The sequence below is a fragment of the Corvus moneduloides genome, chromosome 3 (assembly GCF_009650955.1).
Source record: "Corvus moneduloides isolate bCorMon1 chromosome 3, bCorMon1.pri, whole genome shotgun sequence".
In the NCBI taxonomy this organism is placed as follows: Eukaryota; Metazoa; Chordata; class Aves; order Passeriformes; family Corvidae; genus Corvus; species Corvus moneduloides.
Window position 1 is genome coordinate 37,017,707 of NC_045478.1, and position 21,043 is coordinate 37,038,749.

General features: G+C 37.3%; 1 protein-coding gene across 1 annotated transcript in view; it reads right to left on the reverse strand.

Moving 5' to 3' along the window:
* The window catches only part of ME1 (malic enzyme 1), a 159,258-nt gene that overhangs the window by 60,033 nt on the left and 78,182 nt on the right, over positions 1 to 21,043 (reverse strand). The window contains 1 exon segment of the mRNA XM_032104927.1: positions 9,472 to 9,575. Within this exon segment, the coding sequence (XP_031960818.1) occupies positions 9,472 to 9,575 (104 nt within the window).

Here is a 21,043-nt window from a genome sequence, read left to right on the forward strand (position 1 = left end):
TGAAGGATAAATTATTTACCTGTTTTCCCAGTATTAATTCAGTAGAATCACTGTTGTCCCACAGCTGCAGAAATTTAGTATTCCAGAAGTCAAACATGTGCTCACATTATAATTAATTTTTCAGAAGAAAAGACTAATCAAAGACTTTTAATAAAAACTTGATACTGTAAAAAGATCTCTTAATGTCTGGATCATGATATCCTGCCAGAGAAATGGACTCCATAGGTTTTCAGATGACTCCAGGGCTGCCAAATGCAAAACCTCTAACAAGACAGGCTTTCTATTCTGCAGCTACTGGAAAAGGCTTTAAAAAAAAAATTACATTAATTTTAATGGTGCAGAACCAAAGTATATGTAAGCAAGTGGACTTCAATATTATTGCTAAATTTGGAGTTTCTCATAGTTGGTTAGAGCACACAAGATACGAGATTACTGTGAGAATTGTGGTATTTCAGAGAATTGCACAAGTGTTTTCTGTTCTTATATATGGGACCACAAACACAGATGACATCTAGGCAAAAAATAAGCTAATTAAACATTTTCAAAGGGTGTACAGAACCTGAAATTAACACTAGTTAAATTCTTTGTGGCTGCTCATGGCTTATTAAAAGAACACTGTTTTTCCCCTACATTTTTTTTCTCAGTATGCTTTCAGATGTGAAGACTCTTCTATTATTAGTAACTATCATGACAACATTTCAGTTTATCTAACAGACACAAATAAGCTTGCTCCTATTCATACATTCTGTTAAAGGAAAAATAACTCCTGCACATGTTTTCTTGATCAGAGCTCTGTCCCAAAAAAGATACCAAAGATACCAAAGTGGCAAAGATACCAAATACCTATTCCATCAAGGTCTTTTAGAATAGGGGGAGAGAGAGAAGAAAAAAGGAATAAAGGAATTTACTTATAGAAGTAGAAATTAATCACAAAGCAATTATAATCAAATTGTTTTTATATATCTTTTAGCTAAATATTTCAGAAATAATATCTTTTATGGTTCTGCGATTCTACAAAGAAGGTTTAACTTTTTCTAGCAGTATTTAGCTCTATTTTTGTTAAATTCTTAATAGTTAATTTTGAACAATCCCTGCCAGCAATCTCTTTCCAGTAGCCATTTAGGCTTACTACAGATCAGCAAGTAGATGAATGATTAACTTTGACGATAAAATCCACCAAATTCTGAAATATAGTTCACTAATTATTCTCTTGCAGTTTCTAAAGTAAAATGTTTGAAATGGACTGCTTTCAGGTTCTGTACAAAGTTAGATCCCATTTTTAAAAGGAGAAATATCGAAGTAACATGGTGCCAGAGATAGAACAGTAAAGACTTTCCTTCTGCAGGAGTCAATGAAGGGAGAGAAGTAGAAATTCTTCCCACCATATCATAAGAAGATCTAAAAGAGTAAGGGATTAAGAAAAAAAGGATCTTCGAATCACTGAAACCCCAGTCTATTTTTCAAAATGTGTTCCTTTTTTTCTCTCATGTACACCCCCAGTTATTTAAAGACGACCTACCAGATCACTATTATCTCCTTCTGGGGATACAATCAGCATCCTTTGGAACTCCAAAAATCTAGTTAGTAAAATAAATTCACTTACAGAATTGCAAAGAACTTTTATGACTTTGCAATTAAACAAATACCTTAGCTACACAGATAACATGATTTATTCAGAAGTTGCTCATACTGGCAGCACTGCTGAGTGTCTGTGAAGTGTCAGTTAACTGCACTTACATACGGTAGTGGGCTTGAAGTGTCATGTTGCATTTTTAAGCCATGGGTAATATTTTTTACAGTGGTTTATAAACACCAGTGATTGCTAATGCAAAAATAAGATGTGCGTCTGGAATTTCCAAAAAGGGTAAAAATTCTGCGGATACCAAATACTGTCTCCTTACCTCTAGATTAAAAAAACCAAGAATGAATCAGTGAAATGAATCAATTGTATGATCTTGCAATTAAGAGCATCAGTCTTTAGCTCCCTTCAATTAAGCAAGCTCTCAGTTTGCTTTATTGGCATGAAATTGGTATAGAGAGACTGAAGGGATAGAAGGAGAGAGGCAGTTCCCAGCATTCAACTGATAATGTACACAACTCCAGAATGCAGTTCTGGCATGCTTTTGAATCCCAGTCCCAAAACCCTGGCAAAGAGTTCATATGACAAGGTTTGCACAGCTGAAAGACTAACATAACCTCAGTATACGGTTAAATACTTGCATTTTACAAGTCAGCGTTTAAATCCACAGTTAAGCAGCAAAAGAGAAGTATCCTGATTTTCAGAAGTGCTGTTTGCCCACACTTCAGTACACTATATGGCTATGCAAGGATTGGATATGGATTACTACTAGGATTGTAGGATGGCCAGGGAAGCCATTGAAGTTCCCATTGCAATTTTCCTGGGAAGACTGCAAAAAAGTTGTTCAGTCTAGCAAGTGCCCTGTCTCGCAACAATCTCAAGGAGCATGGATAATTAAATTCTGGGAATACTCTCATTTGTCTAATCTGAGACTATAGCTCTTTGTCTAATGTCACTGTCAATTTTTAATACAGTGATGACAACACTTAAAAGAAAAAATATGAAACTCGGGTACGAAAAGATCTAAACTTCAGCTCTAGGATATCCACTGAAGATCCATGGCAATGTATCTATTCCCTCATGCTAGGTTTTATTTTAAAAGGGTACAACTACAATGAAAAACAGTATAAAAATACAGTTACATAGCAATTTGCAAGTACCTGACATACAAAACAGTGAGCCATGATGGTTTACTGCTAAGTCAGCCAGTGGGAAAACAAGTTAGTAACAACCAAATGATGAATAGGTTATGTCAGTGATATTTATGAATGGCTTATTATTTGTAGGCAACCAGGCAGCAGAGGCAACCGTGGGCATGGGCTGATCCACTGCCATGGATCAGGAATCTCAGCAGCAGCAGTTCGGGTGGGATACTCTGAATAAAGCACAGCAGTGTTGCTCTCTGGTAGAGGTAAAGGACCAAAGAGAGATGAAGCACTGAGGTACTCAAATCCAATTAGCCAGACCAACAGTGACCGAAAGTTTTCCTGAGAGTTGAAATATAGGTAAAAATACTTCTTGACTTCTAGTGGGAAAGAGACAGAGCTGGGATAAAAGGGACAGATAAGTTACTGCATTCTGATGTGAACTGAAGCCAAAATTTTATTATTTTACTTTACCAGAGTTTCCAAAGGGGGAAAAAAAAAAGAAAGAAAAAAAGAAACTGCTGCTTCTGACAGCCTGGAAAACTACTGTACTTCCGTAACAACAATATAAACCTTGTTAAAATATTACACTCACACAAATTATTCAAATAAATCAACATTCACTCCATTTACAATACAGTGCACCAGCTAACTTCTGTTGGGAATGCTGCCCACCATTTGCTGGAGCTATAAAAGATGAACGAAAGTAACTGAGATTACCCAGGCCTTTTCCATTTGAAAAATCCTGTTTTAAAATAGTTTGGAGAAGAAAAGCCCAGGAACAGCATGTGCTTCACTTGTTGAAGTCTGGGGCATAACTGAGCATTATTAGAACATTAATACATCCAATTTGAGCTCCAGAATCAGTTTTGGTACAACAGGAATATTAAAAATACTAAAATATTCCTCCACTTTCTCTATCTTATCTCAAAATCCAAAACAATCGCCTTCCCACTCAGTACCACATCTGAGGATTTCAATAGTTTTTGTTTTCTTTAAAGGATGAATTTATTTCTTTAAGGCTCCTCTGCTGATCTTTGCTAAGAATTTCTCTAAGGTCTTGCATCACAAACAATAATAGGTGTCTCTCTGCAAATAAACTTGATTAGGTTCTATCTATCCTGCTGTGACTTTACTTCACTGCCAGACTCACTTTTCCTTACACTGCTTATTGGGTCCAAAAAGTCTGTAGAGCATATATTTGTAACACTTCCAGCAATCAGATATGATTTAACCACCCAATGAACCAACAGGAAAGGAAAGAAGAAGGATACGAGGCACTAAGTAAAAAACCAACCAACCAACAACAAATTGCTTGCCTACATTCTTCTTTCTGTGACTACCCTATTTATAAGGGTATTCATACGAGGAATGAATTAATTAACCTACTCCCCCTAATGTAACAGAATATACAGAAGCAGACGTCTTCTACCAAATCATCTTTCCTCCGTGTCAGAGTTCCCTGGATCTGGGAACTGAAGGAGTGCCAAATGTGCACACGAGCATCCCATCTCAAGAAAAACAGTACAATTAGTTTACTTCTCTTTTCCCCCTACACAGGCAGGTGAGGACAATTCCAAGCAGGGTACCCCACTAAGCACCACAGCCTGGAGCAGGGTTCAGGGTTCCTTAACAACCCTCTTAGAGATGGCATCATCTGTTGACGATTTAAATGTTTCAAGTGGTATCAGTTACAAGTCATCATGGTTAATCACAAAATTTGAAGATATTCCTCAGGCAAACCATCATAGTTGCTTAAACTAGGATAAGAAAATAAACCCTGATTATGAAACTGTCTGAGTTTTCCTCTTCCACAGCACTGTCCATTATCCAAAGAAACAGTTTCTCATTTAAAACCACTGTGTGGGGTTTTTTTAATCCAAGAACTTATCTTAATAGTCAAACAAGCTAAGAAGCCTTCCGAATGGTCTCATCCCATGAGTGTAAAAAAGTCCACCTGGGAGTCTAGGTGGGCAAGGAAGCCTGGACCCAGGTAGTTTCAGGAAGAATGCAAACCCATCAATGAGTGGGAATGAATCTCAGCTGTAAGCACAGGAAGGAACTGAGGGTAGGTTCAAAGAGCAATTCTAGCTGTAGTCAAGGCAGTCTATGGGCAAGTGCCAAAGGACCCACCTTGCTCCTCTCCTGCTGCCCACAGTGATCTTCATTAGGAAGTTAATGTTCACTGCATGGTGGAAGGAGCAGGTGGTCATAGACTTGAAAAATTGCTTCAAAGGTCTTAAGTCCCACTGAGGGAAAAAAAATCTCAGTGCAAAAAGATCTTCACTAAGTCTGCCATAGGAGGGAGTTGTTGCAGCAGCATTTCTTCCTGCACACTTTCTGACAGCCAGTTTAGCTTGATCAATATGGGAACATATAGGCATGATATAAGTCTTGGTCTTGCACCATTACAGTGCAAAAGAGGACAGAGGCACCAATGTTCTCACAACCTGTGATTGGACATACTGTCAGAATGACTGTGTGGTCCAACCCCTCCCTTAATGATGCACAGCTATATGCACCTTTTAAGTTGACTTCTTGCCAGTACATTCTCTTGCCAAAAGTAAGGGCTGTATGAATTAATTAATTTAGTCACAAACTGAACTATATTCTAATGCAATCTACTAAATGAAAATTGCTATTAAAATACTTTTATATTTTGATTTTGTGGATACATTGCTTTTACAGTTGTTCTCAAAGTTAGCTAAACCGTATTTACCATAAAACACTGCTTTAAAGTAGTACATGAAGTGAAATGAAATACTGCTACCATCTGTGAATAATGTAATCAGGCAAATGAGGAATAATGACTACATCATGGTAATTTAGGATAGAACATAATGAATTACAATTGTCAGCAGCTTAGTTTATAGCTCACAAACTTGAGAAAAGCACAGCATATAAAAAGAGCAGGGAAGGATTTAATCAAAGTATGATTACAGAAGAGAACGTAAACGACACATGGCATTACTTTTCACGGGTCCACCACTATTATTTGTATCTTGAAGTCTAACTGAAAACTTACCATCACACACACTCAGAAAGATAATTTCAGTGATACAAGGCTGCTCGTATGCATCACAAATCCACAGAGTTTAGCTCATAAAATAATTCCACCCAACTCTTTGAGGTTGCGGTAGGTAGGCAAGAAAATAATCTATGGAAATTCCACCAGATTCTTTCCATTTTCTAAGTTTCCTATCTGTTCATAGGCCAGAGGTGCAAGTCAGTATTTTCCCTGCCTAGTACAATGACTTCCATTGAGGATGATCTGCAGCAGGAAGCAAAGCTGGTAAGATGCTGTTCTTCCCTACTCTGACATTCTTTTGAGGGGTTCAGGGTGGAGTTATCTTTACCAGATTTGCTAAAATGAAATATCCTTTGAAATATGGAAAAAAATTTCCATACTCTTTAAATTTACTTCTTGCATTAGACAAGGAAATTCAGGTCCCTGTTATTGAAAAGATGCCTTTTTCCTCTCCTTTCATTTCTTGTTCCATCTCCATTCTACATATTTTCCCCTCAAGCATTTCCATAATCCTTTCACTGTTGTACATGAATGCCTCTTGGCCACTGATATATTTCACTTTGCATCATCACAGTCAAGCAGAGAAGAAAGAGGAACTGGAATAAAAACATAGAGTTACTTTCTCTGGTTACAGAGGAAGCTTTGGTGGATCAATCCCAGCTACCAAAGTGTTGTTTAGCAATCCCTCCTCTCAAAGTTTCCTCTGTAAACACAGATATTTAAGAACAACTTGTCATTTGGAAAAATTTACTTGTCTGTATAAAATGTTTTATGACCCATTTCTCCACAGGGTAGAAACTTAACAAACGTTTCTGAATTCCAGTTGGAATTATGTTCTTCACTGATGAAGACAACTGTCCATTTTTTTCTCCTGTTATAAAACATTCCTTCCATTTAGAATATTCCTGTTCCTCTAAATTACTGCACTGACACAAAAGCAAGAACCACCTGGTAATGCCCAGAGAAATTATAGTATGTGCCCTCAGAGGGCAGCTGCTGGCACTAGTAATAAATAAATAAACAGATAAATGTATACATACGTAAATAAATAAAAGCTGTTCACTGAATTTGTGTCACCAGAAATCCAGATGCTTTCCACATGTTTCTGCCTTCCATCATCTGGGAAAAATCACAATGTAGTAGCTCCATTCTGCCATGCTGTACCAAAATCTTTTAGTAATGGATAGTTTAAGTTTTGGGTTTGTTGGTTGGTTTTGTTGTTTTTTTTTTTTTTCTTTTAATCCTGACTCATAAATAATTTTGTTTCATAAGAAGAAATTTTTGGGGTGAGTATCAGTGGAGGCTGAGAAGAGGAAAGTATTGCAGTTGATGAAACTATACCTTTTTATAAAGCATTTTTTTATTACCATACCATTCATTGTATAAAGGTGACATTTCAACATGAAACACTATAAATTATTCTGCATCAGCTTATAAAAATATAGATTTTAAAAATTTAACAATCAATCAAGATGACATATAGGAAAATTCCCTGGAAGCCAATAAAAAGACTGTACAAAGTGCACCGCCCTGTACTGCTGCCCACTCCTTCTTGCTCCCAGGCAATGCTGCTAAAACCTGGCTCTCACTTCTGTTAGCATTTGGCCTCTCTGGAGAATTATGAAGGTGTAAAAGATCTAAAATAGGTATTTCACATAGCTTTCCAACTTGAAAATATGTCATCACACTGTCTTTAACTTAGACTTATTAAAAATACATGACAGCCTTGTGTTTTACAATGTTCATGATTATGTACATCTTAGAGATGTACTGAAAACACCACGACAACAGATTTCACCAGAATTTATCCCATTCCCAGAACTGATTAGGCAGTGCTAAATAAGAAAGCTTCTTTTGGAGCACCATGGCAATAACTAACAATAAATATGACTAACATAAAATTTAACAGACCAAACATGCATCTAAGATTAGCGAAGCAAATACTCCCTCAGTGAAACAGCCAGCAGAAGGCTAAGCAAAGTGAAAAGAGGAAAAACATAATAGAAACCTTCATGAGGAAAAATAATTATCGTGTAACCAAAGTATACAATTATCTAGATCACCACAATGGTTGCAAAGGGAACCATGACCTGCATGTTTAACAGTCAGACCTGCTATGCCAGAATCAGCTGTAAGTGCTGAGTCTGCCAGCGGCACATTAAACACAAATCTGAATTTAGGAACCTGTAAAATTATTGAGCAATTGGACTAGATTTTGATCTAACTACATCACTTTTCCCTTCACCTTAGTAAATGGGTATCATAATGAATGTAGATATCACACTACAGGCAAAACAATTCACAAGTAAACCACGCAAAGTTGGAATTACAATTTTTAAGTGCTCCACTTCAAACATGAACTTCAACCACTGCTGACCATGACAGATTTAGCTGAGAACAAAGTGATCTTTCAGAAGGTCAAGCAAACACAAATTGCTCAAAATTGCTCAAAATTACAGAGCTTTAAAGATGTTTAAGTAAGAAGTGCATGTCAACCAGACCTTCAGGCATTCATGAGATAATCTTCTGCTTGACTCCGATTATTTCCTTTAGTATGAAGAACAGCGGTTCATTTTAAAGAAAGGGCTATTTAGGGAGAATGCATTATGTTAGAGATTCTCAAAACACAGACCACAGAGCAACTTCTAATGCTCTGAACATTCTTTTAGGGAGCTGAATCTATTAGGAAGGTTCATCAATTTTATCTGAAAGGGAGCGTTTAGCTAAGTAGCAAACACACAACAGGATAGAGTCAAACCAGCAACATCCATAGGACCATTATGAACAAGGGAGTGGCAGCTAACTGGGGATGATGGAGAAGAGTATAGTAGTCCATGAAGGAATATGTGTTTCAGCACAGAAATTAATACCGCCTGCTTGGCCAGGTTTCTCTTGCACAGCAATCAAGGCAGGAAGAACAGAGGTTGTGTATGTCCAGGTAAGGTCTCAGGATTGTGTCAAGTGCAGATGGGGCGCAAGACAAGATTGAGGAGCTGGAAAGTATCTCCAGGTTCCACAGATCAGCCTCACCTTTGGATGCAGATGCAGAAGACACATTCCTCTATGGATCATGGCAATTGAGCTATTTTAGGTATACACATTGAATGCAGAGCTAGAACTCCAAATATTTTAACAAACAAGGAAAATATGAGCAAAAGTGTTATTTGACACGTAAGGAGAACTATTTTATGCATCACAGTCTAATAATAAATTTAACTACTTTCTGTACAGGAAATAAGACACAAGTGAAAGAGCTGACTTGGTGTAGGTCCATACCATGACACTTAAAATTAAAACACTGAAAGCTTAGTCCTGTTGTGGGTTTGGTGGGGGCAGAGGCAGGGGTTGCCAAGTATGATAGCTTCTTTAAGGCTGCTGACATCTCACATATGAAATCACAGAGACAGAGAAGATCATGTAGGCACAGTGCTAGGCGGGGAAAATTATTAGGCAAATATTTAACAATCTAAACCTTGAAAAAGAAGTTTGAAAAATGAGTTATATTCAGATGAGTTTTACTGCTCATGTAATTCATAAAACTGCAATATTGAAGGTAAATAGTTCAGGCAGTTGTAAACTCATAAAATACTATGCTCAAGATAAAAATTATCTGGAACCTAACAACTCTATCTTCTTTTCATAAGCTACTGACCTTTATTTCTCTCAAGACGAAGTTCACAGTGGAATTAATCAATGACTAGCACACATATATCACTTACCTTGAAGTCACAGCTTCCATGAATTCATCAAGAAGATCATCATAGGCTTGACCTCTAATTCTCTTGTGTCTCAGCCCAATATACAAAGGATCTTTCAGCAATTCCTGTTTAAAAAAAAAAATGTTTGAACTACTACATGAGCAAGTTACAATACTACACTCTCAGTTAACAAGAAGGGGACAAAAATACAGTGTTTGAGGATTAACCCAAGCATATGAAGTACATACCAATTCATCCACCTCTACATTAAGACCGAAGAAATATAAAGAGATTAAAGAAACACCCTTTTTGTATCAAGGAAAAGGGATACCCTAGTCTCAAAGGAAGTGTATAGTTTCCAAGTAAAAAAGTAAAATTTACTCTGGGAAGTCAGGTTTCAAAAGTGTCTTTTAAAGCTTTAGTTAGTAATTTTCTATTTTTCTTTTATATCCTGAAAGTGCTCTGACATTTTAAAAAAGCCGTTTTCCTTAATTTTATCAGCATGTTTCACAAACCTCTCCCAGAGACCATCATTTCAACTGTTGATGAGCTGATATTCAGAAAATGTGCTGCTTTCTAAAATTCAATACGCCAAAACATAACCAAGCCTTTGCCCTTTTCCTTCCAAACTTTTTAGATTATCAGTTTAGATTCTAGAATTCTTCATTTCAGCTATCCATGTTCCATCAGTTGGATATGATTTCTGAATTTGTCTATGCTTAAATCTTGCACTTTTTCTTCCTTTACCTTTATGACTCAGACTTTCCCATGGTCCATAAAAACACTAAGCCTGTATCATGCCATGTCTTCACTACTAGAAGGTCAGATATATTTCCAAATTATAACTTACAAATTACTAAAAGTGTTCAAAGCATTTTACAACCACTTTTGACCATCCGCTTCAGCTACAGCAATTCCCCACAGCAAGTCTCACGCTTCCACTGGCTCTCCCAGGAACTCAGGTATAAAGGCACTCTCTGCTATTATTTCTCACATGCCTCTGAAAAAAAATAAGCTAATTTCCCCATTATATGTTGTATGCAATCCTCCCACACGTGCCCAAACAGCTTGCAGAATAGGTCAGAAGCTTGACTAAATATTTTTCATCCAAAAATAATATGAAAACCCAACAGGGTGGCAGTAATTTTTACACCAGCTTCAACTAGAAAAAACATTGTAAAGAAAAGTACAGACCAACTCACCTTCCAAGAGAGAGCCTTCAGAATGAAAAATGAAGCAAGAAGTCTGGAAAGCTTTCTCAACCTGATCCAGACTGGGAAACAGAAATTTGATTTCTGAATTTTAGAGAAGCGCCTAAATTCCCATCCCAGCCTTTTTTTTATGCTGTAGAACTGAAAAAATTCCTCTGGGCCACAAGCCCCTGTTAAAGATTGATTTGAATCAGTATGAAACTCAAAATCTTTGGTGGTATTCTGCCTCCCCTGGGAGTATCCTGATGCAGACCTACAGATAGAGATGTTTGTCTCTCCCTCACTTTTCTCTCCACATCCACAAAGAAGTAAAGATATAAGATTAGAATATTTTAAAAGATCAAGCAGGTTTAAAAGCTGAACTTTTTAATACTTGCTGTATTAATCACCAATTCAGAAAATTTTGTAATACATTACTTACAGCCATTCAGAAGTTGTTAGTTCAACTTTTTGAAGTGAAACATGAATAAAGCTCAAAATTAAAATTACTTTATAAATGAAGTTGAAGTCATTACACTGTAAGTATTTTATTTATTCCCTTCACCAACACAGTGTAGGAGTCATGCTTAAGTAACATAGTTTTTGAGGAAATAATTTTGCCTGTGTATTTACATTATCCTAAATATTCTAGCAGCAAAATCAAAATAATAATTCTGTACTTATTCTAGATCTGCAGGAAAAACTTGCAAGAGTTTGACCTGGTATCTGTCAAAGGAATTGTCCGGTTAGTATAGTCTTCTTTTTTTTATATAACCACTTCAAACTTTGTAGTCAAGAACTATTTCTGGAATTATTTTTTCATTTCCATTTTGAGTTTGCCTAGTTATTAAAAATGAATCTGAAAAATCAAGGATAAATATATATTTCTGGGAGATGAATTCACAGGAAGTGCAAATTAACTACTTAACAACATGAAATTTTAAGGCAAGTTTGGAGAGCCCATATGAGCTGTCTCATGCTTCCCACCAGATTGAGCACACAAGGTTGGGAAGAAGAACTGGCAAGCCTCAGGAGCCTCTGTCAGGAACATCATGGTAGGACTCAGAAACAGCAGTCTCATTTCTAAAATCCCATTTCTACAGCTTTCCATGCCAGTAGGCTTCTGCTACTCCATGTCCTGTGCAAGGATACCGCATGTTCCACTGTCCAATTCAGAGTAAATAACTTAATTCCTTTCCAACTCCTCTAATTCTTCTTCCTTAATTGATTTGCTCTTTTCAAAGAGCTTCCACAAGCTTTTTATTAGGCAATGTCTGTTTTCTCATTTTATAAAACAATGCTCAAAATGAAAAAAAAAAATCTTTGCTCCCTTTATTTTTTAAATTCTAAAGACGTGTTTCTAAAACACTTTGTGGCCAAGACTGAATCAGTCTGATTCCTTCAAGAAGGCAATTTAGATGGGCAATGATTCTGTGAAAGTTCAAGAGAAACAGGTATCGCATTACTCTGTTCAAAAAGTGCTAAACCAGACATGGGTCTGCCTTGAAACTTACACAGGCTCTTACACTCCTTTTGCTGCTTCTGCATTTTTCATGTCTGTGAGCTTTTAAATCTATAGTCAACACTAAAACTCAGAACTCCAAAGCAGTTCCATTTATAGGACCACTGTTTGAGCTTATTCACCTACCTTTGATGCTGAAATTTAATGTGAAATATTTAAAATAATTATTACAGTGTTTCTGGAGTATGTATAAACCTCTAGCCTGGGAAGTCTCACAAGCAGAGACAATTAATTCAGCAACACATCTCTGATGAAAAGCTTGGCCAGCTATATACTCAGAGTTCAGAATTCCTTTACAGCTCAGTGCATTCTGCTTAACAAATGTTACAGTTTGACATGAAATAGCCCCAAAAAGTTCCTTTATGGTCCTGTTTGGAACAACATATGAAGAAACCCGTGGCGGACACAAAAGAATGAAACATTCAGCAAGTGAAAAGAACAGTGGTCACGTCTGTGCCCTGAGTGGCAAACCATTGTGGAGCTGCTCCCTTTCCAAAGGGCACTGAAGAATGAATAAGCTGCTTAAACACATTATCCCCTTATTCAGGTCAACACCATGCAAACCGGGACCATGCTTGGTTTTTTTTAGAGGGTTCACACATCTTGAGAGATTAACATTTGCTACCAACTATTTCATGGCTTTCAAAACAGATTACCAAAAAAAAAAAGTTCCATCGTACAATCGAGTATGTCAAACTGACATGATGATTAGGTACTTTTCCTCAGTGACTTGGGTTTCTTTTGTTACCCAGCTTGTTGTCAAAGTTTAAACTTTGTTTTGTTCTTTTGGAAATCCAATCTCCCTCAAAACATAACTCTCCTTTTTTCCAGGTTAGTGGGTTCGTTATGCATATTACATGATACTGAAAAAGTTGATGCCAGCTTATTTTTAGACATGTTTGTTCTAAGGCTAAAAAAAAAAGTTCTAAAACATTTAGGTTTACCAATGTGGTACATTCAAGCTTTAACAGAAATAGGGTTTTCTAAGAATAAAGAGCTTATTTGAAGTTCTGGCAGTGGAAATAGCATGTAGATCTATTTAGAATTAGCTGTGCAAAATAACGAGTTCTTTGAAGCACCACCTGAGCGCATTAAAACTGTAATGACCTTTGGGGGTTTTAAGAAAAAGGCAAGCTGTTTATACCATCTTACTCAGGGTAAAGAGATCAGCAAACTATCAAAGTTCAAGCAAGGCTGAGCCATGCACCTGGCTCTAAGTTAGCTACAAAAGCCAAACCAGTGAGAAACAGAAAACTGTGCACTTAAATATTTCATCAGTTGAGCACAAACACGCTGAAATGTCATTTATTCCCACACTTGGCACTGAGATGTTTCTTCGGAACAGATACATATTTTAGTGAACAGCTTCATGGAAAACTGGAGGTGAACATCTGCAAGACCCTGAGCCTTTCCACTGACAAATATGGAGCAGAGATTGCTCAGAACCAACCAGTGCCACCTAAATAGTGTTTGGGGTACGGTAATGCTTCAGAGAAGCAACTAAACCCATGCCATTAAAATGTCAAAACCCTCCAGCAGTTCTACACTGGGAAATGATTTGCACTAGAGCCACAGTTACAAAGCTAAAAGAGAGCTATATTTGTATGGGACATCTGAAGCTTTGGGACAAAGACATGCCACATGCCAGAAATTAAACACATTTTAGAGCATGATTGGTCTAACAGGGCACACAGTTACCAAGAACACCAGCGGGAGGCCGCTGCTTTTTTAAGTCTTAGTATTTTCTTACATTAATACACTCTAAATTATTTTTGTAACTTTCTTGTCTCAGTTTTAACAGGTTGGGGAAGGGCTAGTGAGCACAGGAAGGCTTCTGTTCTCCAGGAAAGTTGCATATTCCAAACTTTTTTTTTTCCCCACAAGATTGAAATTTCATTTGATGTGAAACTTTTTCCAATAAAAAGAGTTAGCTGGTTAGGAACATGCCAAAGTTTTGGACTTAACTTCAGCTTCCATCGATACTCATTACCCAGTAATCAATCTGCATTCATTCAAATTTTTGGTTTGTAAGCACTAACACGCTGAATCACAATTTTCTGTCCTTCAAGAACTGCTTACAGCTGCAAAGTGTTTTTCATGGCATTAGAAAGACTGCACAAGATTTCAATTTATATTAGACTAGAAAGCCTTTCTTTTCTTCTTTTGAAGTCTGAAATACAGGATGATGCCCTTAAAACATGTAACAAATCCTGTGTTTCCAAATGCTAAATGAATTTTGGAGAGTTGAATGCTGCTAATTGGATTTGAGGCTGTAGAATACTTTGCAGAAATAAGTTGCATAAACACCAGACCTCTGTCAACACATTTGCAAACGTTAGCAAGGGGCCTCTTGCACAAGAAAAAAGGAGCCTTATCCTCTGTTTCTCCCTAAAAGAAGGAGCTCTCATCTTTGGGAGTCTCAGCTAGCACTTTATCTAGACATGCCCAAGACAGGTACTGACATACAGAGCAGTAGCTCTCTTTGCCCCTTAGTTTCCTCCACTGGATCCTCCATAGGACAGGATGTCACAAAAGATCCCAAAACAGAAGGCCAAAAATGGGTATCACAATGAGTTGTTCTAGCCATAAAAAAAGGAGGAAAAACCCCACACACTAGACATGAGTTTTAACAGTTGAGCCCAGCTGTGCTCACCTTGCCAAAACCAAGTGGCTGTCAGTTCTTTAGAGACAAAGATACAGCCATACCATAATTACTATTTTCCCACCTGTAACCCTAAAAACATCACTGAAAATTGTCCCTTGTCTGCTCAGACAAAATAGACACCTTCAGCAGTCAAGAGTTTAAAAGATAATACATTCATAGCGCTCCTTTGTCATCAATCTCGAATGTAGTGCTTGAAGGGAAAAACCTTTTATGAAATAAAATTATTAGCAAAGAGTATTATGAATTTTTGAGACAGTTCAAATATAAAAATTATTAAAACCCTAGTGAAGCAATGTCCTCATGTAACAGAAAAGAAGTTACAGTATTTCAAATTCTGCTTAAAAGAATTTAAGGTTGTGCTAAAAATATAGAGAATATATTCTCTTTCATATATGCATAATGATACTATAGATTTGCACACTCGGACTAGACTTTCTCAATTATTTGTCCTTAAAGACAGGCTTCATTAATTCAATCCAACTTGTTCTTTAATTTCATGAGGTTATTAAAGTGTCAATGTGACCTTTACATCCTGTGCTTGCTTCTGCTCAGGAAGCTTACTCATTTCTTAACCTGAGAGGAATTACCAGTTGTAGCTTTGAATGCTCACTGAACCCTGTTGCTTGTATCCCAGTTATTTCCCACGCATGCAAACAGCCTTGCCCAGCTGAAAAACTGTCAGCTCCAGCGAACTTTAACAACAAAATAAAAATGCCTCTAATGGCTGGAAAGAATGCTTCATGAAGGAATCTTGTAACACACTATGAAATTACCACAGCCCGTCCCCAAGCAAGAAGACTGCACAAAGCCAGGCTGTGCCAAGGACATTCTGTGGGATGTTTCCGGCGCATGTATGTGGCACTGAATAAAGGCCCCAGTGTGCGAGTGCTGCGGGCAGACAGTGGCTGTGTGCCCAGGGGCACAAGCCTCCAGCCCCCTCGCACGGCACCATCTGCCTGCATCCCTCCATCCCATGCCACGGCTACCAGAAGGGCCCTTCCAGGAAGTCACACTCATTCCTGTGGGTGAGTATGCAAAGCTAAAGACCACCCAGGCCCCTGAGGGCAACATTTACAAACATACCTGAGACACACAAATGTGTAGTTATGTGAGCCCTCATTAGCAAGGGAGCACCAAGTGCAAAATCCAAAGACAGAAATTTGCAGCACCAAGGGGCAAGATGCACTTGATTTTTCAGATTTTTCAAGAGGCTGCTGTCTCCTCAAGTCAGACAATGCATTTGTGTTTGGGACATTGACTCACTTGTGTCCACAAGTCAGTTTGTGGAACCAAGTGATGGATGAAAAGGTCAAGGCTTGTTGATAGGGCAGGGGCAGAGAGCAGTGTTGCCTTCTAGTGTGAGTCTCTAGATACACCTGAGTCACTCTCATAGCTTAACTCCAAAATGCTGGGAATTATAAAATATTTTATAGAAATCATACTTTTATAGAAAGTTTATCTTATGATTTTTAGATGTAATTCAAGATTCCTGAGCACTTGAAACACACAAGACCAGTTACAGCCGGGGTCCGTCAATGATGCATATGCCTAAGAAGTTCCTTTCTAGGCTAACTTTTCCATTCCAAACAATCTGGAATTTACAATGACACCTGAACCTCTTTACTTGGTGGGCTTTGAAAACTACAAGTAATACACAGTACAGCTAGGCTAACTATATATTGCCATGCTTGATATTGAATACTAAAATTTAAAAATTTTTAAAAGCAATAATACATCTGACATCAGATGCATTATATCTTTTTCAGAGCAATTTGGCTTTTATTCCACCTGCTCACCTTTCCAGTACACAGTGTAAGAAATTCACACAGCAATGACAAAGCTTTTTCAGTAAGTTACCATTGATATTAAAAAATTCTTGCAGTAAATTTACTTGGACAATCTAGCAAAAACTGCTCTGTGCACCTTGATCTTTATGGCAGTCTCCAACCATGAAAGACCTGGGAACAGCTGAGTAGTGAAACATACCTCAACTACAACTTTGCTAGCCAACAGATTAAGCAAAAAAATAATGGTATTTCTCTGAAATTTAAATTTCTTTGGAACCTTTTTTCAGGTCAAACAGCTTACACTGATGATTTTCAACCACTTTAACTTCTAAAAACTATTAGAAGTAAGTATCAGAGAATGGCCATCATGAGCCATGTGCTGTTCATAGTGAGAAAAGCAGGCATTTTCCTGAGGATTGGACTGGGTGTTGTTATGAAAATACTGTAATTGAAGAAAGAAAAAAACTGCCTTCAAAGTTAGCAAGCTAGCTTGACAGTTTTTCATACCAGAAAATAAAAAACTAAAAAGTTTTTCAATTCTAAACATACAATTGTGCCAACATCTTCTGTTACAGAAAGTTAGCTTGAAAACGAAAATAATAAATTCCTTGTTAGACTGATCTTTATAGCACTAGAGTTCTCCTAGTACTATGCTTGTGTATCACCACCATAAGGATTCATCAGGTCCTTCATTCAAATCAACATTTAACTTATGCACCAAGTGGCAGCTGTGCCAAGCAGCTCATAACTAAGTCACGTGATTACCAGGATGAAGGGGAAATAATTTCTAATCTTGGAAAAATACTGAAGAAAAGCATAGCAAGATCCATTTTCTGTGTTAATTGTGCCAATCTGAAAACAATGGAATGCTTTGTATGAATGGGGCACTGTCACCATGGGTGGAATACAGAGGCTTCTTCACAGAACGGGTTCTCAAGCATTAGAACAGGCTGCCCAGGCAAGTGGTTGAGTCTCCATCCCTGGGGGTAATTAAAAGTACATGTGGCACTCAGGGACATAGTTTAGTCGTGGACTTGGCAGTGCTGGGTTAACAGTGGGACCCAATGGTTTTATAGGTCTTTTCTATGATTCAACCTGCTACCAGAGCCATATCTAGTAGAGTTACTAAGGAGAACAGAGAGGCCTAATTCATTGTGTATTTTAAGAAAACAAAACAAAACAGCTAGATAAATACTCTGCATTATGTTTAACAGTCCGAGAGAACTCTCCTGATGTTAACATCTGTCTGCAAGGATAGGGACAATGCCAATTCCACAAATGCCTGTAATTTGAGTTGGAACTTGGAAGACACTCAGAACCATGGTTTCGGAGGAACATTTCATCAGACACAATTTTAGCGTGCATAACTCTTTTACACAGTAAAACTGAAAACAAATGGTTGTCTGCATGCCAGTGGCATTTCTTGAAAAACTTAATCATTTGCCTATTGAGAAAACAATAGTCCTGAAGAATCCAACATCATTTAGGACTTCAGCACATTGGGCTGTATGTAATCACCAGTATTTTAACATACAAACAATAGTCAGAAAGCAAAGAAATCTGAGAAATCTCATGTATTTTATTAATATAGTTTTCAGAAGAAATCTCACAAGAAAACTCCTAAAACTCCTTTCTATCAAATCTTTTACTGAATCCCAGAAAAGGCTCAGATGAACCATTAAGCTCCTGACACAACTGACCTCCCACAGGCACCACAGAGTTAACGACTACAATTTCTTCTTCATGAACCCCAGCAGCTACATGGCTAAAAAGTCACATGTCCTGTCACACATCAAGAAACATGGAACAATACCCTCACTGCTACACTTTGAAATATAGCTGATGGATGACAAGAACTGGAAGCTATAGAAACAGATTACTGCAACCAAACTTTCAAAAGTTTATTGCTCTCAAAAATCATGAGGGATGACATGCTAACACCTACTTGAAGGTCCAGCCATAAGTGCTTATAATAAATCAAAGACGGTGGCCAAACAATAATCTTTAAGAAGAGCCCAAACAGTGCTCATGGTAGCCTATATAGTACTCTAAAAACAAGTCCAGCCCCAGTGAAACAGTTTAGAGAAGTTGGAGATATTTATCAATTTTTTTTTCTGCAAAGTTAGAGGAAGTGTAGCTATCTCAGTTCATTACTTTTTTTAGCTTAATCAAGAGAGTGACAAGATACAGCTTCTTGGGGTGATTCAAACACTTTAAATACGTCAAACTTTTCTACACCATTTTTGCAAAGCAACAAACACACATCATTCCCTTTATGTTCATGCACTTACATTTACAGATTTTCTTTAGACTAGGTAGCTGGAATGTCTGAGTATAAAGAGTCATCCAGGTTTCAAAACCAGACAAAAATAAAGGCAAAAAACCCAAACAAACCCAAAACCAAAAAGCAAACCACCAACAAAGTGAATCAGCAAAGAGCAAAGACTGGTTGTTTTGAAGATGACACCAGTAAAGTTTTGTTATTAATCAGCAATATTCAGAAGAATGCCATCCTAGTAATTTTCCTTCATCTGAAAAATTTCAAAGATAAGATGAACCTTAAAAAACTCTCGAAGACCTTTTTCATTCATATTTAATATTCTACTAAGAAAGAGGATTTTGCTAATATTTTATCAGCTCACACATTATGACAGCAGAGTGTCTCAAGTCCATCAGATAGGTAATTAAACAGAATTTTAACATATCAATAGATACGATTTACAGAACTGAAAATCTTGTTCTAGGTTACCAGTATATCTCATTTCTACACCAACAGTTCTGATATTTTTTTTTTATTTTCTTTCCATTCACACATAAATACAAATCTCCACCACTTGTTGTGACCTCTCCTCAGTTTTATTAAACTTATGCCTATTTATTTAATTTACTTCCATAAGCTACTTCCACATGGTCCTTCCTTTGACCCTGACATCCCTGTCTCCTGTGCTGACACTCAGACATTTTCTTTACTAGATCCAAATGGGTTGGACCTCTTCCTGCATCGGCAAGTCACATCCACAGTGTCCCTTGGACTGAAAAAAACATGTTGATATTATTTTGGTGCTGGCATCTTAGCTATGTATCTGTCTTATCACCAGTAAAAAAAAAGGAAAAGTCATTCTGTGCACAAAGTAGACTTGCTAGTGCAAGGCCAACATTTGCAAGAGCACCTTTACAATTCAAGCGTGACAAGCTTTGTCCCAGATTCTAGGCTGTCTTCTGTGGAGCCATAAATAAAACATATTTTCCCACCTTTTGTGGTAATAGCTATACTTATGCCCATTCCTTCTCTTGTCTTCTCCACTGCCTGTGAAATTGCTGAGGAGGTTGATAGCAGTTACTGTGAAAGCCAACAAAAACAAACACTATCTGTCGCTGTCTTCTGAGCATAAAGATTTGGAAATGTCCAATGTATCTTCAAACAAAGTCTGCCATGAATTTAGTCTATGGATATTCATGCATGCTATCCAAAATAAGCATTTCCAGATATTAATTTCTGCCCTCTTTCACAGATCCCCTTGCTCTGAAAAGTGAAGTAAGAAGAAATTAAACGGACTGACAGAACTGCCTGTAACATCAGTACACAGCTCGTTCTTTCTAGTGTCAGCTGAAACTGAGACTTAAATCCTGCGTCACCATCTATATTCTTTCTTCTAACACCCTTCCCGTCTCAATTTCTCAGGTCTTAAAATTCATTACCAACATGTGGTTTGGTAAACGTGGAAATCTGAGGCACCACCTAGCTTTGTCACATTTTCCATGCTCTAATGAAATAGAACATTTCACAAAAGAAATAATCATAAATAGCAAATTTCACAACAATAAATTAACAGCTTCAGAAAATGAATATATTCCTAAACAAAATGACAAAGTTTAAAGGATGACAATGGATCAAAAGTAGCAGACAATTTTTGAGGTCTTCTCATGCACTAAGCAGCGGAATGGCATTTCTCAAAGAGCAGTAGAATGACACTTCTCAAAGATAACAAGAGTTTGTTTAGTAAGAGGTTGACATAAGTTCAAAACCAAGTTTTAGTCTCTGTAGAAGTCCCCTGAGTCACACAGTAACCACGTCAGACACACAGCAAGGCAAGTGAAGTGCAAACTGAGTATGAATTTATGTCAGCTAACTTAAGAACCTATATTGGATACTTCTACATCTAAACTAGTCTAGGCCCTTTTCACAGTCAACAAGTAAAAAAAAAAGATTAAAAAACATTTTAAAATACAATTCGTCAGAGTGGTTTAAGACAGTTCCTCTACAAGAAGCAGCTCCTGTTCCCCTTACAAAATTAGCATAGGAGGATTAGCTTAGGTTCAGATGACTGTCAAGCTCTGCAACTCTTTTTAAGTCTTTCTGAGCTTACCTAGTTTGGCCCCAGACTCTCAAGACTAATAATTCAAACACAAGGTTATAACTGTTCATTCC